Raw genomic sequence first — 16,954 nt, forward strand, 5'->3', positions numbered from 1 at the left:
TCTAATGTTCCAGTGTGCATTCACAGGAAAAAAACAAAAACAAAGGTTAGTTTAAATGTATAAATAATTGATAGACAGCTTGAAGATGTTGGTCACCGTGTGTTATATGTGTTATACACAGTCAATATGATGTGTGCACGCAACAGTCAAAAGGGAGGAGGTTGAGCAACAAAGCTGCCAATCCAAACCCTCCATTTTCTACCACGTGATTTTGAAACCCGGAATAACAACAGACTTCTGGTCCCAATCTGTCAGAAAACGTACAGAAAACACACGTGTTTAGAGCTTTACTGCAGTTCGGCATGTTCTCTACAGAGCTGTAATGAAGTCCGCTCTGCTTCACTTATCGGTCCCCTTTGTGCTCTGCGTCGCCTTGGCGAACACCAGCCTGTTCGACGAAGTTGCGGTGGACTTGTCCTATGACCATTATGCAGAGCAAAGGGTTGACGACCTGCCTGGTTTCCTGGCGATGCCATGTAATTGTCTAGTTAACCTGGCATATATCTGCGTGGGTCTGTACTGGCTGTTGTGGCACAGAGACGCGACAGAAACGGAACGGAGTCGGTACATGAGAGAAGTGTTCGCTCTCATGGCTGTCTTCTATGCTCCTGTGCAGTGGACGCGCTTGGCGGTTCTCCGGCGGCCTCCCGCCGTGCTCGACCAGTGGTTCACCTTGCCGATCTTCGCGTGGGTTCCGGTGTGGATTAGCTATATAGAACGCAGACCGGCAAACTGGCGCGCGTCGCACGCGGCGGCGCTCGAACTGGTTTCTATCCTCAGCTACAGCTTGGCGCTGGCGCACGAACGGGGCTTCGAAGGTGCGCTGGGTTGTCACGTGGCTCTCGCGTTGTATAAGGGAGTTCGCGTGCAGCGAGAGCACGGGGACGGGCGCACGCGAGGATATCTGTTGCTGGCCCTGCTGTCGTGTGCGGGCTTCGTGGTACTAAAGCTGCTGGATCACTGGCTCGCTCGGTACCGGCTCTTCCAGCGGCTCACCGGACACTTCTGGTCCAAAGTGTGCGACGTGCTCCAGTTCCACTTCAGCTTCTGTTTCCTGACTGCTCTGACACAGAGAGCTGAGGCAAAGACAGCAGCACAGCAGGAGTGAGAAACTGTCAGGGATGAACATGTGCGAGGCGCTTTAATTTCACTGTGAAAAAAGGAACGAAAAACAGAACCACAGATTCATTCAAAACATGGAATATGGACATATTGAGACAAAAATGAGAAAGTGATTAAACAATCTTCATAGGATTTGTGACAAAGAAAACAAGTTCAGATAACCGGAACATTCCTCACCGGCAGCCAGCAGACTATGGAGTCTGTGCCACAGAACAAGCTTTAGTGAAGGTTGTCATATGTTCACTATTAGATGGCATTTACAATATATACATTCACATTCACTCATCTCTCCTCTCTCAGTTTTAGTGTTATATAAGTTAGCCCCTCTTGGATACACACAAACTCTTCTGACAAATGTTCTGGCTTCTTTTACTGTAATCAAAGATATTGTATTTTGTTCAATCTGCAGCACGTCTGTTGTTGCTTAGAAAGACCACTGGAGATGCTGCATCTGCTCCGAGTTTGGAGCTGAATTAGTGTCTGCTGAAAGAAAATGTCTACAGTGCCTGATTCATGAAAAGTGAGTTTTACATTTAAATGCTGCTCAGGTCAATTTTGCGATGTTTCTGTAAATATGAATTTGTGTTGATTCAGATACTTAATGATAAACTTGATCTTCCACAAGGCTAAATCGTCATGATGATATGGAACATCTTCACATTTTTCCCAGGTGTGAAGCACCTTTCAATTTTTTATGTATCTCTCAAATGATTTGTAAAATAATAATAATAATAATAATAATAATTCATAAATAGGCAACACATGAATGTCATATGGGCTGCATTTGTAAGGGTAAACTTCCCAAGTTTTAGATCAAGACAAACAAATGAATAAATAAAAGATTTTATTGTTTCAACTAAATTTTTTTCTGACAGAGTGGAGAAGGTGGAGAAGTGAAACACTTGAATAATATATTAATTAACAAAAAAAAAAACTGAGGGGACTGGAACTCATGGCCTCTGTATTTCAAACTTCAAAAATTTTACACACTGAAATTCTTCTCTAGTACACAACTACTAAAGTTCCACACTCACATGAGATCTCCTAAGTCAGTGGTTGGGTGCCATTTTATAGGATTTTGTCCCAGGGTCTCCCAACTGATTATTTTTTTTTAACAGAAAGTGTATGAAACCCGGGCGGCATGGTGGTGCAGTGGTTAGCACTGTCGCCTCATAGCAGCGTGGTGGTGCACAGGGGGTTCCAGGTTCGAATCCCGGTCTGGGCCCTTCTATGTGGAGTTTGCATGTTCTCCCTGTGCCTGCATGGGTTTTCTCCGGGTACTCCGGCTTCCTCCCACAATACCAAAAACATGCACATTAGGTTAATTGGTTACTCTAAATTGCCCCTAGGTGTGAGTGTGAGAGTGTGTGGTTGTTTGTCTTTGTGTGTTGGCCCTGCGATTGACTGGCGACCAGTCCAGGGTGAACCCCGCCTCTCGCCCGTAGTCAGCTGGGATAGGCTCAAGCTCCCCCCGGATAAGGTGACGGATAAGCGGTATAGAAAATGGATGGATGGATGGATGTATGAAACCCATGACCAGAATACTCATACATATTGCCACTGTGTTACTGGAAATAAATTATTATACACAAGTATGAACTCCAGGTGATCATGTTGAAATTTCTGATGAATAAATGTGGAACCCCTCATGTGTTTACAGGTCACGTTTAGTGATACTGTAGGAGTGAGCGCAGCCTCTGATGATGGTTTCCTATTGGTCCACAGCAGGCCAGGCAGTAGATAAGGGGGTTCAGACCACAGTCTAGGTAGGAGATCACTGATGACAATGTCGTTAACCAATCAGGTGCCAGCGACAGGTCCAGTCTGCCCAGCAGGATCAGCTGATTTGTCAGTGGAGAGAAATAAACAAAATCAGTGTGAGAAGACAAATATGTGGTCAGTCTGTGGCTTTCTGTGTACATGAGATGAGATGAACTTTATTGATCCCACAGTGGAGAAATTCACTTGTCATGGCAGCTCACAAGAGCAGAATAGAGTGAAAAAAGTGTGCAAAACAGTTTAAAAAATAAAGAGAGTTATAAGTTAACAGTTTTAAAGTAGTTAAAGTAATGAAATGAAATAGTTATATCACAAATAAACACTGCATACCGCTATACAGGTTATATACATATCAGCATAGTGGTGGAAGGTGGTGATTGTGGGTAAGTGTTGCACAGTTCTGTAAGGATAGGGAGGAAATTGACCTGCTGTAGCTCCTTCCTACACTGAGGGTGTAGCAGTCTGCTGCTGAAGGAGCTGCTCAGAGCCTCCACTGTCTGATGCAGAGGGCGAGAGGTGTTGTCCATGATGGATGTCAGCTTGACTAACATCCTCCTCTCACCCACCTCCTCCACGGAGTCCAGTGGGCACCACTCCAAAGAAAAAGGCTGATGCCTCAACAGTGTCAAAGAGTTTCTTCAGCAGGTAGAGTCTGCTCTGGCTTTCCTTGTAAAGTGCGTGAGTGTTATGAGTCCAGTTCAGTTTATTGTTCAGGTGAACACCTGGTTACTTATAACAGTCCACACTCTCTTTGTTGGATGTTCACCGGTTTTGGGGGGTGTGACTGCCCCTGCAAAAATCCAACACTAGCTCCTTGGATTTCCCTGCGTTGATCTGGAGGCCGTTCCACTGACACCAGTCCACAAAGTCCTTGATCAGTTCTCTGTATTCCCTGTCATCATCATCAGTGATGAGGCTGATGATGGCAGAGTCGTCAGAGAACTTCTGCAGGTGACAATGTGCAGAACTGTGCCTGAAGTCTGCAGTGAACAGAAAAGGAGCCAAGACTGTTCCCAGTTGAGCCCCTGTGCTGCAGACCACCGTGTCTGAGACATAGTCCTTAATCCTCACATATTGTGGGTGGTTGGTGAGGTAATCCATAATCCAGGGTGTGAGATGATGATACACTCCTGAGAGCTCCAGCTTGTCCCTCAGAAGCAGAGGCTGGATGGTTTTGAAAGCACTGGAGAGGTTGAAAAATGTGATCCTCCCAGTGCTTCCAGGCTTCACTAGGTGGGAGAGAGCTCTGTGAAGGAGGAAGATGACGGCGTCATCCACCCCGATGCCAGACTGATAGGTGAACTGCAGTGGGTCCATGGATGGTCCCACCAGAGGGCGGAGATGGACGAGGACCAGCGGTTCCAGTGTCTGTCTCCTGTAGCTGTTGAGGTCTTTTTGGTGTGGCTTCTTTGGCACTGGCACCAAGCAGGATGTTTTCCACAGTTGTGGAACTCTCCCCAGCTTCAGGCTCAGGGTGAAGACATGCTCCACAATCCCACAGAGTTGGTCTGTGCTGGACTTGAGGAACCTGGAACTGATGCCATCTGGACCTGCAGTCATTTTGGCTTATAGGTAGGAGTTTCCATTGTCAGTTAGTTGCTGGAACAACTCCACAATGTCTTTCAATTCAAAGATCATATGGGACGTTTTTTCACCCTCTGGAACATGGTGGCCAGCCAACAGTGGAAGAAATGTTCATTGCCTCCTATAGTTCCATTTTTTCAAAGTTTGTTTGTATTGTCTGAGGTTTGTTAGTTTTGTCACAGAATTGTAATAGGAATGTTGCTATTCCACAATTAAGGTCATTCAGGGTGAAATACTTCTTAGCAATCAGATCTGAGAGACATAGTTCCACAGGTACAATTCCTTCCAATACATCATGTAGAAAATCAGGTGAAAAACTGTTTGCAGCATCAAAGTGTGTCAGTCTGTTTAAAGAATAGTCTTTCTTTACACCACCTACACATCAGTTTGCTCAGGCACATTTCCAGCTTCATCAAACAACTCCGGTATTCTCAAAGTAAAAACCACACTTCTGTCACCATACTGCTGCATATTAACATGATTTAAGGGACCCCCGGGCTTTAATTTCATTGGGCGGCTATTAACTGCCCACCCGATTAGCCATCTGCTGGATGGGTGCCAACAAAATCTGTGCTGCCACTCACATTTAATAAAACCATATATATTTTAACTTTGATCGTTTTCCATGAGATTGCACTGCATGATAAATGCACTTGCATAAATGTAAAACGGGAAGCTCTACAGAGCAAGCTCACACAATATGCACGTCAGCATCTTTTTACTTGAAAGGTACACAAGACCGGGCACATCGGCCTTAAATACACTGAACCGACCTTAGAGAGAGAAAGAGAGAGAGAGACAGAAAGAACAGCCGACCACACACAGGGGAAGCTGCAAAAAAAGGTATTATAAAACAAACTTTTAGCCCTTTTAGGTTTTTTTGGCGTTTCTCGCATTGTGTCATTAGCCAAAGACATTCACAAAAATACCGGAAGTCAGTTGCTTCGCCTTCATATCTATCGCAGTTACAAAATGTCGCTTAAAAGGTAGCTTGTATGTTCTGCCTTGTTCTTGTGGCATTTTGTAGTAAATGCCAGTTCGTCTTTGTATTTTCATTGGCACTGTACTCTCTTTTGTCAAAATGCAGCATGTATAAAAAAAATGTAAAAAAAACAAAAAGTTGTTTCACTGAGTTTCTCATCGTATCTATATATCAGACTAAACTTTGCTAATAAAAAAAACAGAATATATACCTTTGCACCATAATTATTGATGATTTCTATTATCTGTATAAATATTTAGGAAATAGTTACTTTCTCCGAGTAATATGCTGTCGCCATTAACGAGGCTTTTATTTTGAATGGTATTACTGGAACATCCTTTGCTGAAAGCTGTGATGTTATCATCGCGTATCTTGATGCTTTCACAGGTTTCCGTCAGGTTAGTGGGTGCGTTTTAAACTAAGCTAACACGTCAAAGTTGAACTGATAACCGTTCATTTATTCATTTCGTTTTATTCCGTGTTTGCTGACGAGACGCAGTTAAGGTCAGTGGCTCAGTAACAGCACCTTAGATGGTACATAACGTTACGTGTTATGTATAGTTTTTGAAGAATAAATATCTGTTTCACTGCTGTTAGCCAGTTCGCATGCAGATGTTTTAGTTTATAGAATGAAAGTGGTATTAACAGTCTGTCCGTAACCTGTAACTTTATCATATTTATTCAGCGTACATGCACTTTCCTGTCAGACCTGTATGTTAGTTTTCATGTGTCAGTGTCTACATACTTATAAACTTCTTAGACTTCAGGTATTCGCACCACTTAGCTAAGTTGCTGAAACACTGCTGATGTTGAGCTTACCGGACAGGGGACCAGTCTAACTAAATCAGTGTAATTCATGAAGGACAAAAGAGATCTGACTGAGGTAACAGTTTCTGGGGCATTTGTGATCCACTGTACAGCATTACAGCCAGTCAAATATCATATTTAGACCAACAGACTAGTAGGCTGTTCCCGTAGAAAGAGCTGATGTAGGAAGTCGCTGAATTTTTGAGACTCCCTGTGAGTCTGGTGACAGAAATGTTTGACTTATTGGAGAAAAAAGCATTCAGTTTAACATGATTAATTGCACAGGAAGCTGTTGCAATTAACTATGTCGCCATCATTGCCTTTATGAGTGCAGCCTTCACGTAAACAACTGAACTAATGTGACCTAATGTGTCATGGATTGGGGCATAAGAAGTTACGATTATGTAGAAAAGCTACTCTGGATATTGTAAATTTCAGAATTTACACACTGTATTGTAGGTTCTGTATAAATACTGTATGTTTATTTTCAACACAGTTGATATCCAGTAAAAGACACAGATACAGATCAGTTTAAACAAGTAAGAACAAGCCCCACCTTTACACAGAGAACCTCTCTGCTCCTGTCACCAGACAGTCTGGTAACAGTCCTGCCTGTTACTGACTGAGAGTCGGCAGAGTTTGAAGTCTGTTACTTACTAAGCGCATGTTCTTTTGTTGTTGAAATGAAACTTTTGGTAACATTGGAAGGCTTTAGGATGTTCATTGCCAGGTTTACTGGTTATAGATTCAAAAGAGAAAAACAGAAAGGGTTTTACAAAGGAAGCTCAGTCCTAGCTATGAATTCAAACATGATGACATTTCAAAAACTTGAAATCTTTTTATTGATGGCAGAAATGACCTCATACTGAACTTTGTTTCAAACTAAGTAACCACTCTTCTCCCCCCAGCTTTGAAGATGAATTCCAGAGATCTGGAGAAAGAGGAGGAGGAGGAGGAGGAAGAAGAAGAAGAAGAAGATGATGAGGGTGTGAACCCAACAGAGGTGAAAATGAGTCAGATAGTGATGCCCTGTCACAGCAACCATCGACAGGAGCTGAGCGTTGGACAGCTGCTCAAATGGATAGACTCCACTGCCTGCCTCTCTGGTGAGGTGTGTGTGAGTGTGTGTGTTTGTGTGTCTTTGTAAGATTCAGTAAGTATTAGTCATGTGGTGTGTGTTGAAATCATTTTCTTTCGTTTGTGAGTGTCCAGAATATGACTAACCAGACAGGACGTAACCTATGTCTGTTTCATATGGGAAGCTGAGAGACATGCTGGGTGTCCCTGCGTCACTGCTTCCATGGATGACATCCACTTTGAACATACCATCAGGTAACAGGAAGTGTGTGTACAGACCTTGTGAATAATGTGTGTGTACATATATACAGTATTTAGTAATTCTTGCTGTATGGCTCTCTGTTTAGTGTGGGTCAGGTGGTGAACATCAAGTCAAAAGTCAACAGAGCCTTCAACACCAGCATGGAGGTCAGATATGTTTGCACTGTGTTCATACATAACATGAGACATAACATGTAACAAAGAATAAACACACCTGTTTATTCTTTGTTACATACCTTTCATACCATCATATCTGTTGTTTCTTATATAAAGAAGTCATAACACACAAAATCACTTATTATTCGAACTCAAATAATCAAATTTAATTAAAAGTTGCTCTGGTTTTGGAATTACTTGTTTATTGAAATTGCATTAAAACATATTCACCTACTGTGTGTTTTCTGTTAGTAGCCTGGGCATTTATTTACCACAAGGGCAGAAAGATTTATGAAGTTATGAGTCCATTACTAATTTCTCTTTTTCCCCACTGTATTAATGTGAAAAAAAGCATATTTCTGAGCTTTGTCAATGGACTAATTTATTTTCCAGAACAACAGAGATGTTGCTAATGAAGGCAGAAATCTCAGAAACAAGTTTTTAAAGAGTAACTTACACTGGGATGAAAAGTGTTTTTCTGTGCCTTCTGGTTAAATATTTCAAGTCTGTTTCACATACAGCTAGAGGTAATATCATAGGGTCCTGGAGGCCACCTGTTCATCACTGCAGCAAGATGAACCACTGGTGGTTAGCAAAAACTATGTACAGAACAGATCCAAGAGAAATAGTGATTATTATCAGTATTTTAATGACTATGTAAACTGCGCCAATGTGAAAGAGGGCACTCACAGTGATGAACCTACAGAGAATAATAGCTGAATCTGCAGCTCGCCTTGGCTTTAAGAAGTTTTACAGTGGGTTTCGCCTGATTGTTTAGTTGTCCACCCAACAACTTTACTATTCAGGTTCACTCTCGTTGCAGGAACTGCACCATTTTTTTTAGGCCCAGAAGGCAGCTTTTTCCAGTAAAAAGGCTCCAAAACCCAATGAACGCTAGCAACTCAGCACCAAATAACGGACAGACACAGTTAGAGATGAGCTGGTGAACATAGTGAAGCATTTAGCAGCTGAAAAGACAGATCTTTCCCTCAGGAGCAGGTAGAGACCAAAAACAGAGCAAAAAGAGATTGAACTATGAGCTTATATTAATCATTTATCAGGTGTACACAAACACAACTCCAAATGAATGACGGTGTTGCTCCCTAAGTGCTGAGTGTGCTGAGTATTAAGCAACTGTTTGCTAACAAGTCCTTCATATCAAGTTTGAAGGTGATGTTTCTGCTCCACCCAAAGGGCCAAAAAAGTTATTATATCAATGCCTGAGAAGCCCTTCGTGAGCTTTTGACCATATATTCTCCGTATATATGTATGTGTGGATATATTCTGTCTCAGGTGGGCATACAGGTAAGCTGTGAGGACCTGTTCTCTGATCGTCACTGGAAGGTTTGTCACGCCTACGCCACCTTTGTGACCCAGCGCACAAACACAGGAGAAAAGGTAAGCAAGAGTTTTGTTGTTAGCTTACCAAATGACTTTGAGGTGATTGTGACCCATTTAGGTTTCAAAAATGTGTGTTATGTGGTTGGTGGCAACTCCTTGCAATACTGACTGCATATTTATGTTGGAAGGATGACTGACGGGCAAAACAGTGGCACACAATGGCACACAATGCAAAATGAATGTAAAAACATATTAGTGTGTGTGTGCGCACGTGTGTGTGCAAGAGAGGTTTTTCTTACACTAAGCCACATTACCTGACGTTATCCCACAGGTGATTTTGAAGCCTGTTGTGCCTCACACTCACAAAGAGCAGGTTGAATACAGCCTGGCTGCTGAGCGACGGCGGGTCAGGATGTTACACGATGACATCATCAAAGATCTGCTCTCCCATGGGTCTATCCAGCAGTGTAGGTTTGATCCACACTACATTACAAAACACATTACATGTAGTTTTCCCTGTTAAGCAGTGTAACAGTACTATGAGGAACCAAAACAACAAAGTAGCACTTGTCTTAAATGCTGAACACACATACTGTAATTCATTCTGACTCAATCCCATGCACACTATCCTGCTACCAGAACTACTCACCAGAAAACCAAATGTATATTGATCTGCTATTGTAAATAATAGTGTACTGTTGTACTGTTTCCTTCTGTAACACGTTATTGGTTTTGTTTTTTTCTATGGGATTATTGACTAATAATACTACTAATAATAAATAGAATAACACCAAAAATCTGCCCTTAAATTTCAAATTTGTATATGTGTGTGTTAGCCGACAGCTCGGCAGTAGACAGTGCGGTGGCAGCAGAGAAGACCAAGGTGGAGAGTGTTGAACTGGTTCTACCCCCACACACTAACCATCAGGTTATTTACTTATATACCTGTCTGTCTTTTCCTCTGCGTTCATTTATCCCAGAAAGGGTGATGAATCTTTTTAGACTTTTTAGATTTTTAAACTTTCTTGATTGTTATTAACTTTTAAATTGACAAGTATCCTATGTGTAACTTGTGGCACAATTCAAATGGGATCAAGAAATTCTTTGTCTCTCACCATTAACAACTGTACATATCCTATCTGAAACAATGTAGTATAAAAACCCATCAATATTTATGTCCCATATGAATACACACTTTGAAAGGCTTTTATTATTCATGCACTCTTTGTTTCATCTCTGTTGTGTCAGTGTAGTTTTGAGGGTATGTTCACTGTATCATCATTCCAGGTAAATACATTTGGCGGACAGATCATGGCCTGGATGGTGAATGTAGCTACCATTGCTGCCAGGTACAATCTCACACACACATACAATTTAAATGCTTTATTTGAATCCATCAGGATAACAGAGGTTTTACAGAGCTAATACACATATACACACCCTGATACAGGCTCTTCGTCTTCAGTATTTTGGTGTGTAAATGATTCCAGAAGGAAATATGAGTCAGAGTGGGAGAGGAGTTTGGAGTTTTCCAAGAGAGAAACTGCCAGCAATAATTTATGTTCAAAGTCACAGCTGAATGAAGATGAAGAAACTGCAACAACTCACTTCTTGTGAGATTTCAGAGTGAGATCTTTCATTGAGAGACAAAACAAAAAAAAGATTTTAACAATCTCAACACTTTTAGTGGATGTAACTTTGCAGCTCTAGCAGTTGTGTTGTTGTAGCCAGCTGAGATGATCTGTTGGACCAGTCCCAAAACTTTTGGTAAGAATGAATCATTTACCCACCAAAATCTGTAAATATATATATAGTAATATGTATTAAAATCCCACTTTCAAACGTAGCCTATGGCCTTCAGCAATCTAACTTTGCTTTTTTAAATCTGCCTTTTGTGTTAACACACACATGTGATCGTTCCTGCAAGCATGTAACAGTTTCTCAAAAATATTCTCTCTCTGTGGTTTTATTTTTATTTTTTGTCGTATTATCACTCTCTTTCTCTGTGCAGTCGTCTGTGTCAGGCTCACCCGACTCTGCGGACCATCGACATGTTTACCTTCAGAGGCCCTTCTCAGATTGGAGACAGACTGCTGCTTAGAGCTATAGTCAACAATGCCTTCAAAAACAGGTGTCTTTCAGTCCAGAAATCAGCCATAAAGTTACAAAAGATAAGATAAGATCAAACTTTACTGATCTATGTGGAGAAAACAGGCCATGATAACAGCTCCATATTAAATGAATTATTTGCTGTGTGTCCTGTAGCATTGAGGTGGGGGTGCGTGCAGAGGCCTACCAGGAGGAGGGTCCTAACCGACACATAAATTCCGCTTTCATGATCTTTGAGGTGCTTGACAACCACAGGAAGCCATGTACATTACCACGAATACGACCCGAACCTGTGGTGAGTTAGCCAACAAAATTGAAACTCAGCAAGATATTTAAAAAATAACAAATCGCCATTAATGATTTACTGTATTGTAAAAACACTCTGTATTGATTTTTTTTTGTTTTGCCCGGTAAGCAATATTACCATTGTTTTGGAGCCGTCTTTGTATCAACCTGAGGAATGTAAATCCAATAGTCACTCTCCTTTTGACTCTGTTTCTGGTCTCCAACAACTCCTGAGGGAAATATTTGCTTCTTTACTTGTTAAATGCTCAACTTTATTCAGCAGCCAGTCTAGGTTTAGTAGCTTGATTGTCATGGCCTAATGATGGAACAGGCCACACCTGACCATGAAACTGCTTGTCACCCATTTGTCCCATCATTTATGAGCCACCAAAGATGAGGGTGGATGTATAGACATGGCTGTAAATTCTAGTGGTTTCTAATTTCTAAATGTTTAATTCACTTTTGTCAAACCCCTTGAATTAAATTAAGTCTTCACTCACATCTTGAGTGTTTCATTTCAAATTCAGTGTGGTGGGGTATAGAGGCCAAATCCCCAAAAAATGTATACTTGTTTGAATATATATGGGCATAACTGTACATTCTTTTGCCCAATGGACATTATGAAATCAGTGAAAAAAATCCTTTAAAATAGTGCAGTTAATCTGCAACAACATTCAGAAACTGACTGATATTTCTGCTTTTACAGCTACTGATAACAGATCTATGTATGCCTAACATGAGATAAGCTGCTCTCATATTACCTCTGACAGAAGTTTTCAAGGGCTCTGATTGGACAGGTGTGAAGGCCTGGCTGAACTAAGACCAGAGCTATCAAATTAACTTGACTCAACAAGTGAGAGGACTGCTGGAGGAAACCCTCACCACTCATAAACCCTTTGAAGGAGTGGCCTTGTGCTCACTGAAGCAGCTCTTATCACAATGTCCCACTCCTGCATGTATGAGTCACACTGAGAAGTTTTCACTTGCAAGGTTAAAGGTGCTATGTTTACAGAGATAAGACTACTATAAACAAAAACAAACTTAACCAACCCAGACTAGGCTGTTTGTTGAGTAGTTTAAAGAAGCCCCTTCTCTCTGTGTGTCTTTCACCTACAGGAAGGGGAGAGGCGGTTTCAAGAAGCCATAGCCAGGAAGAAGATCAGACTGGACAGGTAACTTATCTCTGATCCAATGAAGAGCACATGCTGTCTTCTTAGATCCTCTGCTGTGTGCCAGTCATGATACAGTTTGTATGATATGCTCAGTTTATTTGGAAAAGAAATGTCAGTATGCAGGACACCAATCTGCATTGTGTAGAAATACATGGCACTCTGTCCCTCTTGCTAAAGGCATGCATGCAACATTGGTTTAACATGCTTGCTACATGCTCTCCTTTTGTTGTTTCAGGAAATACATCATTTCCTGCAAGCAGGCTGAGGTCCCCTTGTCTGTACCCTGGGACCCCAGAAACCAGGTAAAGAGAAAGTTCAGTTACTTGGTAAATGGACTGTACTTAGTGCTTTTCTAGTGATACTGACCACTCAAAGAACTTTGGCATTACTGTTGCATTCACACACACACTCACACACTGATGGCAGAAGCCGATCCATGAGAAGGAATTATCTAAACATTCGCACACATCCGCACACCGATGGCGCCGCATTGGTCGAAACGGTCACATGGGGAGAGCAATGGAAGGAATACCAGACTGCACATAAGACAGAAACATTTTTTAACCAACTGAAAACTTATATTAATGCTTGCTGCCTGAGCATCTTTATTTACTGACCTCCACCACTAGTCAGCAACTTGTCAACAATATCACCAGTGTTGGGTATCAAAAACTGAGGTCAAGTCACTGATACTCACACAAAAGTGATTAGTGCCTTTATTTTTTTTTTTTTCAACCAATCACAGTCTCTGGTTTGGTTGAACTAATCCCTTAATTTACTTGTGAAATGATTCTGGCTCTGCATGCTGTTTTTTCCTGCTGGTTCTCTGATGTGCGCCCTCCCTCTTCTCTTTTGACATGTCATATAAGGGTTTATTTTGACCATACAAGACCTCGTGTTTGAACAGTGGAAAGATGAGCCAAGATGGTCATAAAATGTGGGTGCTTTATGATACAGTGAAATTAAAGGGGTTATTTTCTTCAGTGGAGTCTGGTGGATATGGTTAGAGTGTCTGGTAAGAGCAGTTGTTTCTGGTTGCACACAACACATATCTCAGACACAATGTTTAACCAGGACTAGCTCAAAATCCACAAAACCACCCTGAAAATCCAAATCTGAAACGATTGCGCTGGGAATTAGCAAAATGTTATTTCAAGCTTATAACAAACTTTTGATTTGACTGATTGTGATCAGTCACAGTGGAATATTTTGCGAGGCAGTTATCTAAGTGAACATTGCTTTTCACTTTTCTAAGCAATGTTATAGTTTGGTTACAGTAAAAAAATCTGCACCGCATTCCTCTTTGACAGTACTAGAAACAAACATTTTGTTGGGTGGATCAAGTATTTACATAAAGTCTGCGTGTGTGTGGTTGTTTGTCTTTGTGTGTTGGCCCTGCGATTGACTGGCGACCAGTCCAGGGTGTATCCCGCCTCTCGCCCGTAGTCAGCTGGGATAGGCTCCAGCCCCGGGACCCTGACGGATAAGCGGTATAGAAAATGGATGGATTAATGAAAGTCAGTGGCTGACTGAAAATGAAAATAAGATTAAATAATCTTAAAAATAATTGCATGATTTTAAAAATGCATTGCTGGTGCTAGTGGGGCAGAAACGTCAAAGATACACATTGATTCAGCGCTAAGATGATGTCAAAAATGAAGTTGTTGTTTGATTTTCTTAAGATACCTGTCAGATTGTATTGTGCTGTTTCTCCTTCACAGTACATCTTTAAGCATTACTGATGAGGAGACATACAGGAGTGTAATTGAGTCGTATCCAGATCCCCTGCTTCATCCACATTCTGTGTGTTTGCTAATGCAACTGTATGTTCTGTGTGTGTGTGTGTGTGTGTGTGTGTGTTTTCAGGTGTATCTGAGCTATAACAATGTTTCAGCTCTGAAGATGTTGGCTGCTAAAAACAACTGGCGCCTCAGCTCTGAGAAAGACAAGGTATCTGCTGTCTGCTCCTTGAAAGGCAGTTTTAGTTTCATGTATGTGTTTTCCCAACGAGGCGCTGGATGTTTCATGTGACTCTTTGTCTCTAGGTTCGTCTTTACACCCTGGAGCAGAAGTCCATGTTGAGTTTCAGGGTGGAAGCAGAGGTTGATGTTCCTGCTCACAGAGCCTTTTGTCTGCTGGCTGACCTGAACAACAGAACGAGCTGGGACACACATTACCAGTAATGCTTTCACACACACACACATGCACAGACTTTGTAAAGAAAATCTATTCAAACTTGTATAAAGGTCAGAGTGTATTGTATGACAGATTATCTTCAGAGCAGGATTTTAGGGTTCAGGTTCTTATATGGCAGAAAAGGTTGACACCAATTGCAGCACATGTTAAAATGGAAATCCACAGATCGCGTACCACCACATGCTACCTCATTTTAGTCCGTAGCAGAATGTCATTTGCTATAATAAAATGTTGACAAGTAATAATGTCACCCAGTAAGTCCCTGGTCATTGTGTCTCTTAATTATTGTCTCTTGTGTTTGTCTTGTAAACCAAATGTAAAAACTAAATGTCTTAAATGTATGGCACCATTGGTTTGACTAGTTTGGGAAATCATGTGTCATTCGAAGATATCTGCTATATTAAAAAGTGATGAAGGACAGCATCCCAGTAACTCAGAGCTCGTAGTGAGAAACTAGATGGTTGGTTGAAGTTCATAATCAGTGCAAATGAGGTGAACACTGTATCCAGGACAAACTCTGCATTTACTGAGCGCAAATAGCCTTATTTGTTTAACTTGTGTGTGTGTGGACACTCTTCCTCTTTCTGGCAGGCAGCTTTAGGATTCAGGCCAAATAGAAACACAGGTCACATTTTTGTAGATATATTCTTTCAAGTTTCAAGCAGAATAAAAAGTCCTTTAAACATATTCAGCGTCTTGGCTGAGGTATCTTCTAAGTAAATGGATTCCTCAAAATGTGGAACAGTTGCTCTAACATTGTAGACAGTGTTTGTCTTCTATATTTCAAATCCACTACGTTTCTATCAACATCCTCATTAGTGGTATCTCTTTGTGTCCTTTCCTAAATCAGGAATTGTGAGCTGATTCACCTGGTGGACGACGATGACTTCCTGTACCGTGTGGTGACTCCATCAGTGCGTCATGGTGGAGTGGGTTCCCCGACGTCGGCCAGTCAGGGAGAAGGGATTCTCCAGGACTTTATCTTGTTGGCCTCCAAGAGAAAGCCATGTGGCAGTGGGTCAGTAGAATCACTGGATGGTTTCATACAAGTCTGACTGGCAGGATTGACTGTAACTTCTTGTTTTTCTTTTCTCTAGAGATCCATATGTCATTGCTCTGCGATCGGTGTCCCTTCCCACTCACCCTCCCACTCAAGGATATAACAGAGGAGAGGTTCTATGTGCTGGATTTACCATACTGGAGACCAAAAACAACATGTCACTAGTGAGACAAATACCAATTGTAGCTGATTAGCTGATGAAACTGGTGTATATTTACATATAACCTTGAACTTTTATTTTTCCAGATCAGTTACTATAACCAGGCGTCTCCGGAGGTTCTTCCCTACATCTCCACAGATATTGCCGGCCTCTCCTCTTCTTTCTACCACACCTTCTGCTCCTGCAGACAATACCTGACTATGCACAGGTTGCAGACCGCCTCTGAGGAACAAGCCTGCCAGTACCAGACCACGACCACAGACAGTCCCACCTGTGACAGTAAAGCTGACAGTCTGTCAGTGGCCCTGCACTGTACTCAGTTGTAAACAGTCAGGGGTACGTTTCAGGCCAGTTTATATCACAAAGTGTAGAGTGAGGTGAAGCTGCTGTTTGTACATCATGGTACAATTAAAAGTTTTTTAGTATTTTTGTAGTACGTATGAGATGCATGATGCATAAAATAATAATACAATCACAGTAAATTAAGTAAACCTAGACACTCAGTGCCTCCTTTAAACATCTAATTTAATCTTTTTTTAAAAATGCTTTTAAATCATATTTCCATTGAAGTGTGAACCTAACCCTGCATTCAGTTTGTACTCCTAAGTCGTAAGTCCGGACTCGGAGTGACATCACACTTGGATGTATTCTGCCTCAACACGACAGGACAAGACAGCTCGTCTATAGCAACGTTGACCGGTTACAAGCAGCACCAGTTGATAAACAACACATTACGTGACATTTCACGCCTAACAAGACCATAGCTATATATCTATAAGCGGCTGTAAGATAGTATTGTGTACATGGCTTATTAAATTAGACGCGAAAACACAGCTTTTATTTACAGTCAGCGTTCTGGGCAG

The 16,954-nt window shown here is 41.6% G+C and overlaps 2 protein-coding genes and 1 long non-coding RNA gene across 7 annotated transcripts; 2 read left to right on the top strand and 1 right to left on the bottom strand.

Moving 5' to 3' along the window:
* Positions 1–197: 197 nt before the first annotated feature.
* Positions 198–1,136, top strand: tmem187 (transmembrane protein 187). Its single transcript, XM_046409505.1, has one exon. The coding sequence runs from the start codon at positions 323–325 to the stop codon at positions 1,106–1,108; it is 786 nt and encodes a 261-aa protein (XP_046265461.1). The 5' UTR covers positions 198–322; the 3' UTR covers positions 1,109–1,136.
* A 4,173-nt stretch (positions 1,137–5,309) lies between these two features.
* Positions 5,310–16,582, top strand: acot11a (acyl-CoA thioesterase 11a). Of its 5 annotated transcripts, none has more exons than XM_046408407.1 (17): positions 5,310–5,328; positions 7,183–7,380; positions 7,537–7,606; positions 7,699–7,759; positions 9,062–9,166; positions 9,441–9,576; positions 9,946–10,037; positions 10,397–10,458; positions 11,121–11,240; positions 11,375–11,513; positions 12,620–12,675; positions 12,911–12,977; positions 14,542–14,625; positions 14,721–14,854; positions 15,722–15,889; positions 15,969–16,095; positions 16,178–16,582. In XM_046408407.1, exons 2-17 carry the CDS (start codon positions 7,191–7,193, stop codon positions 16,415–16,417), a joined length of 1,851 nt encoding a protein of 616 aa, XP_046264363.1. In that variant the 5' UTR covers positions 5,310–5,328; positions 7,183–7,190; the 3' UTR covers positions 16,418–16,582. The 5 variants fall into 5 exon arrangements, with proteins under 5 accessions (XP_046264363.1, XP_046264361.1, XP_046264362.1 ...); XM_046408405.1 differs by lacking the exon at positions 5,310–5,328 and adding an exon at positions 5,820–5,971; XM_046408406.1 differs by lacking the exon at positions 5,310–5,328 and adding an exon at positions 6,248–6,350.
* On the bottom strand, positions 10,525–11,838 carry LOC124069336. Its single transcript, XR_006845046.1, has 3 exons — positions 11,643–11,838; positions 11,406–11,508; positions 10,525–10,905 (listed from the first exon to the last, which is right to left on the bottom strand). It is a non-coding gene; the product is annotated as an uncharacterized LOC124069336 (long non-coding RNA).
* Positions 16,583–16,954: the final 372 nt, after the last annotated feature.

This window comes from Scatophagus argus, chromosome 13, assembly GCF_020382885.2.
Source record: "Scatophagus argus isolate fScaArg1 chromosome 13, fScaArg1.pri, whole genome shotgun sequence".
NCBI lineage: Eukaryota > Metazoa > Chordata > Actinopteri > Scatophagidae > Scatophagus > Scatophagus argus.

Excerpts from the sequence above, each read along its gene's own strand:
- tmem187 (XM_046409505.1), top strand. The coding sequence starts at position 323 with ATGAAGTCCGCTCTGCTTCACTTATCGGTCCCCTTTGTGCTCTGCGTC.
- acot11a (XM_046408407.1), top strand. The coding sequence starts at position 7,191 with ATGAATTCCAGAGATCTGGAGAAAGAGGAGGAGGAGGAGGAGGAAGAA. Across the intron at positions 7,381-7,536 it reads CTCCACTGCCTGCCTCTCTG|CTGAGAGACATGCTGGGTGT; the intron begins GTGAGGTGTGTG and ends TCATATGGGAAG. Across the intron at positions 12,978-14,541 it reads CCTGGGACCCCAGAAACCAG|GTGTATCTGAGCTATAACAA; the intron begins GTAAAGAGAAAG and ends GTGTGTTTTCAG.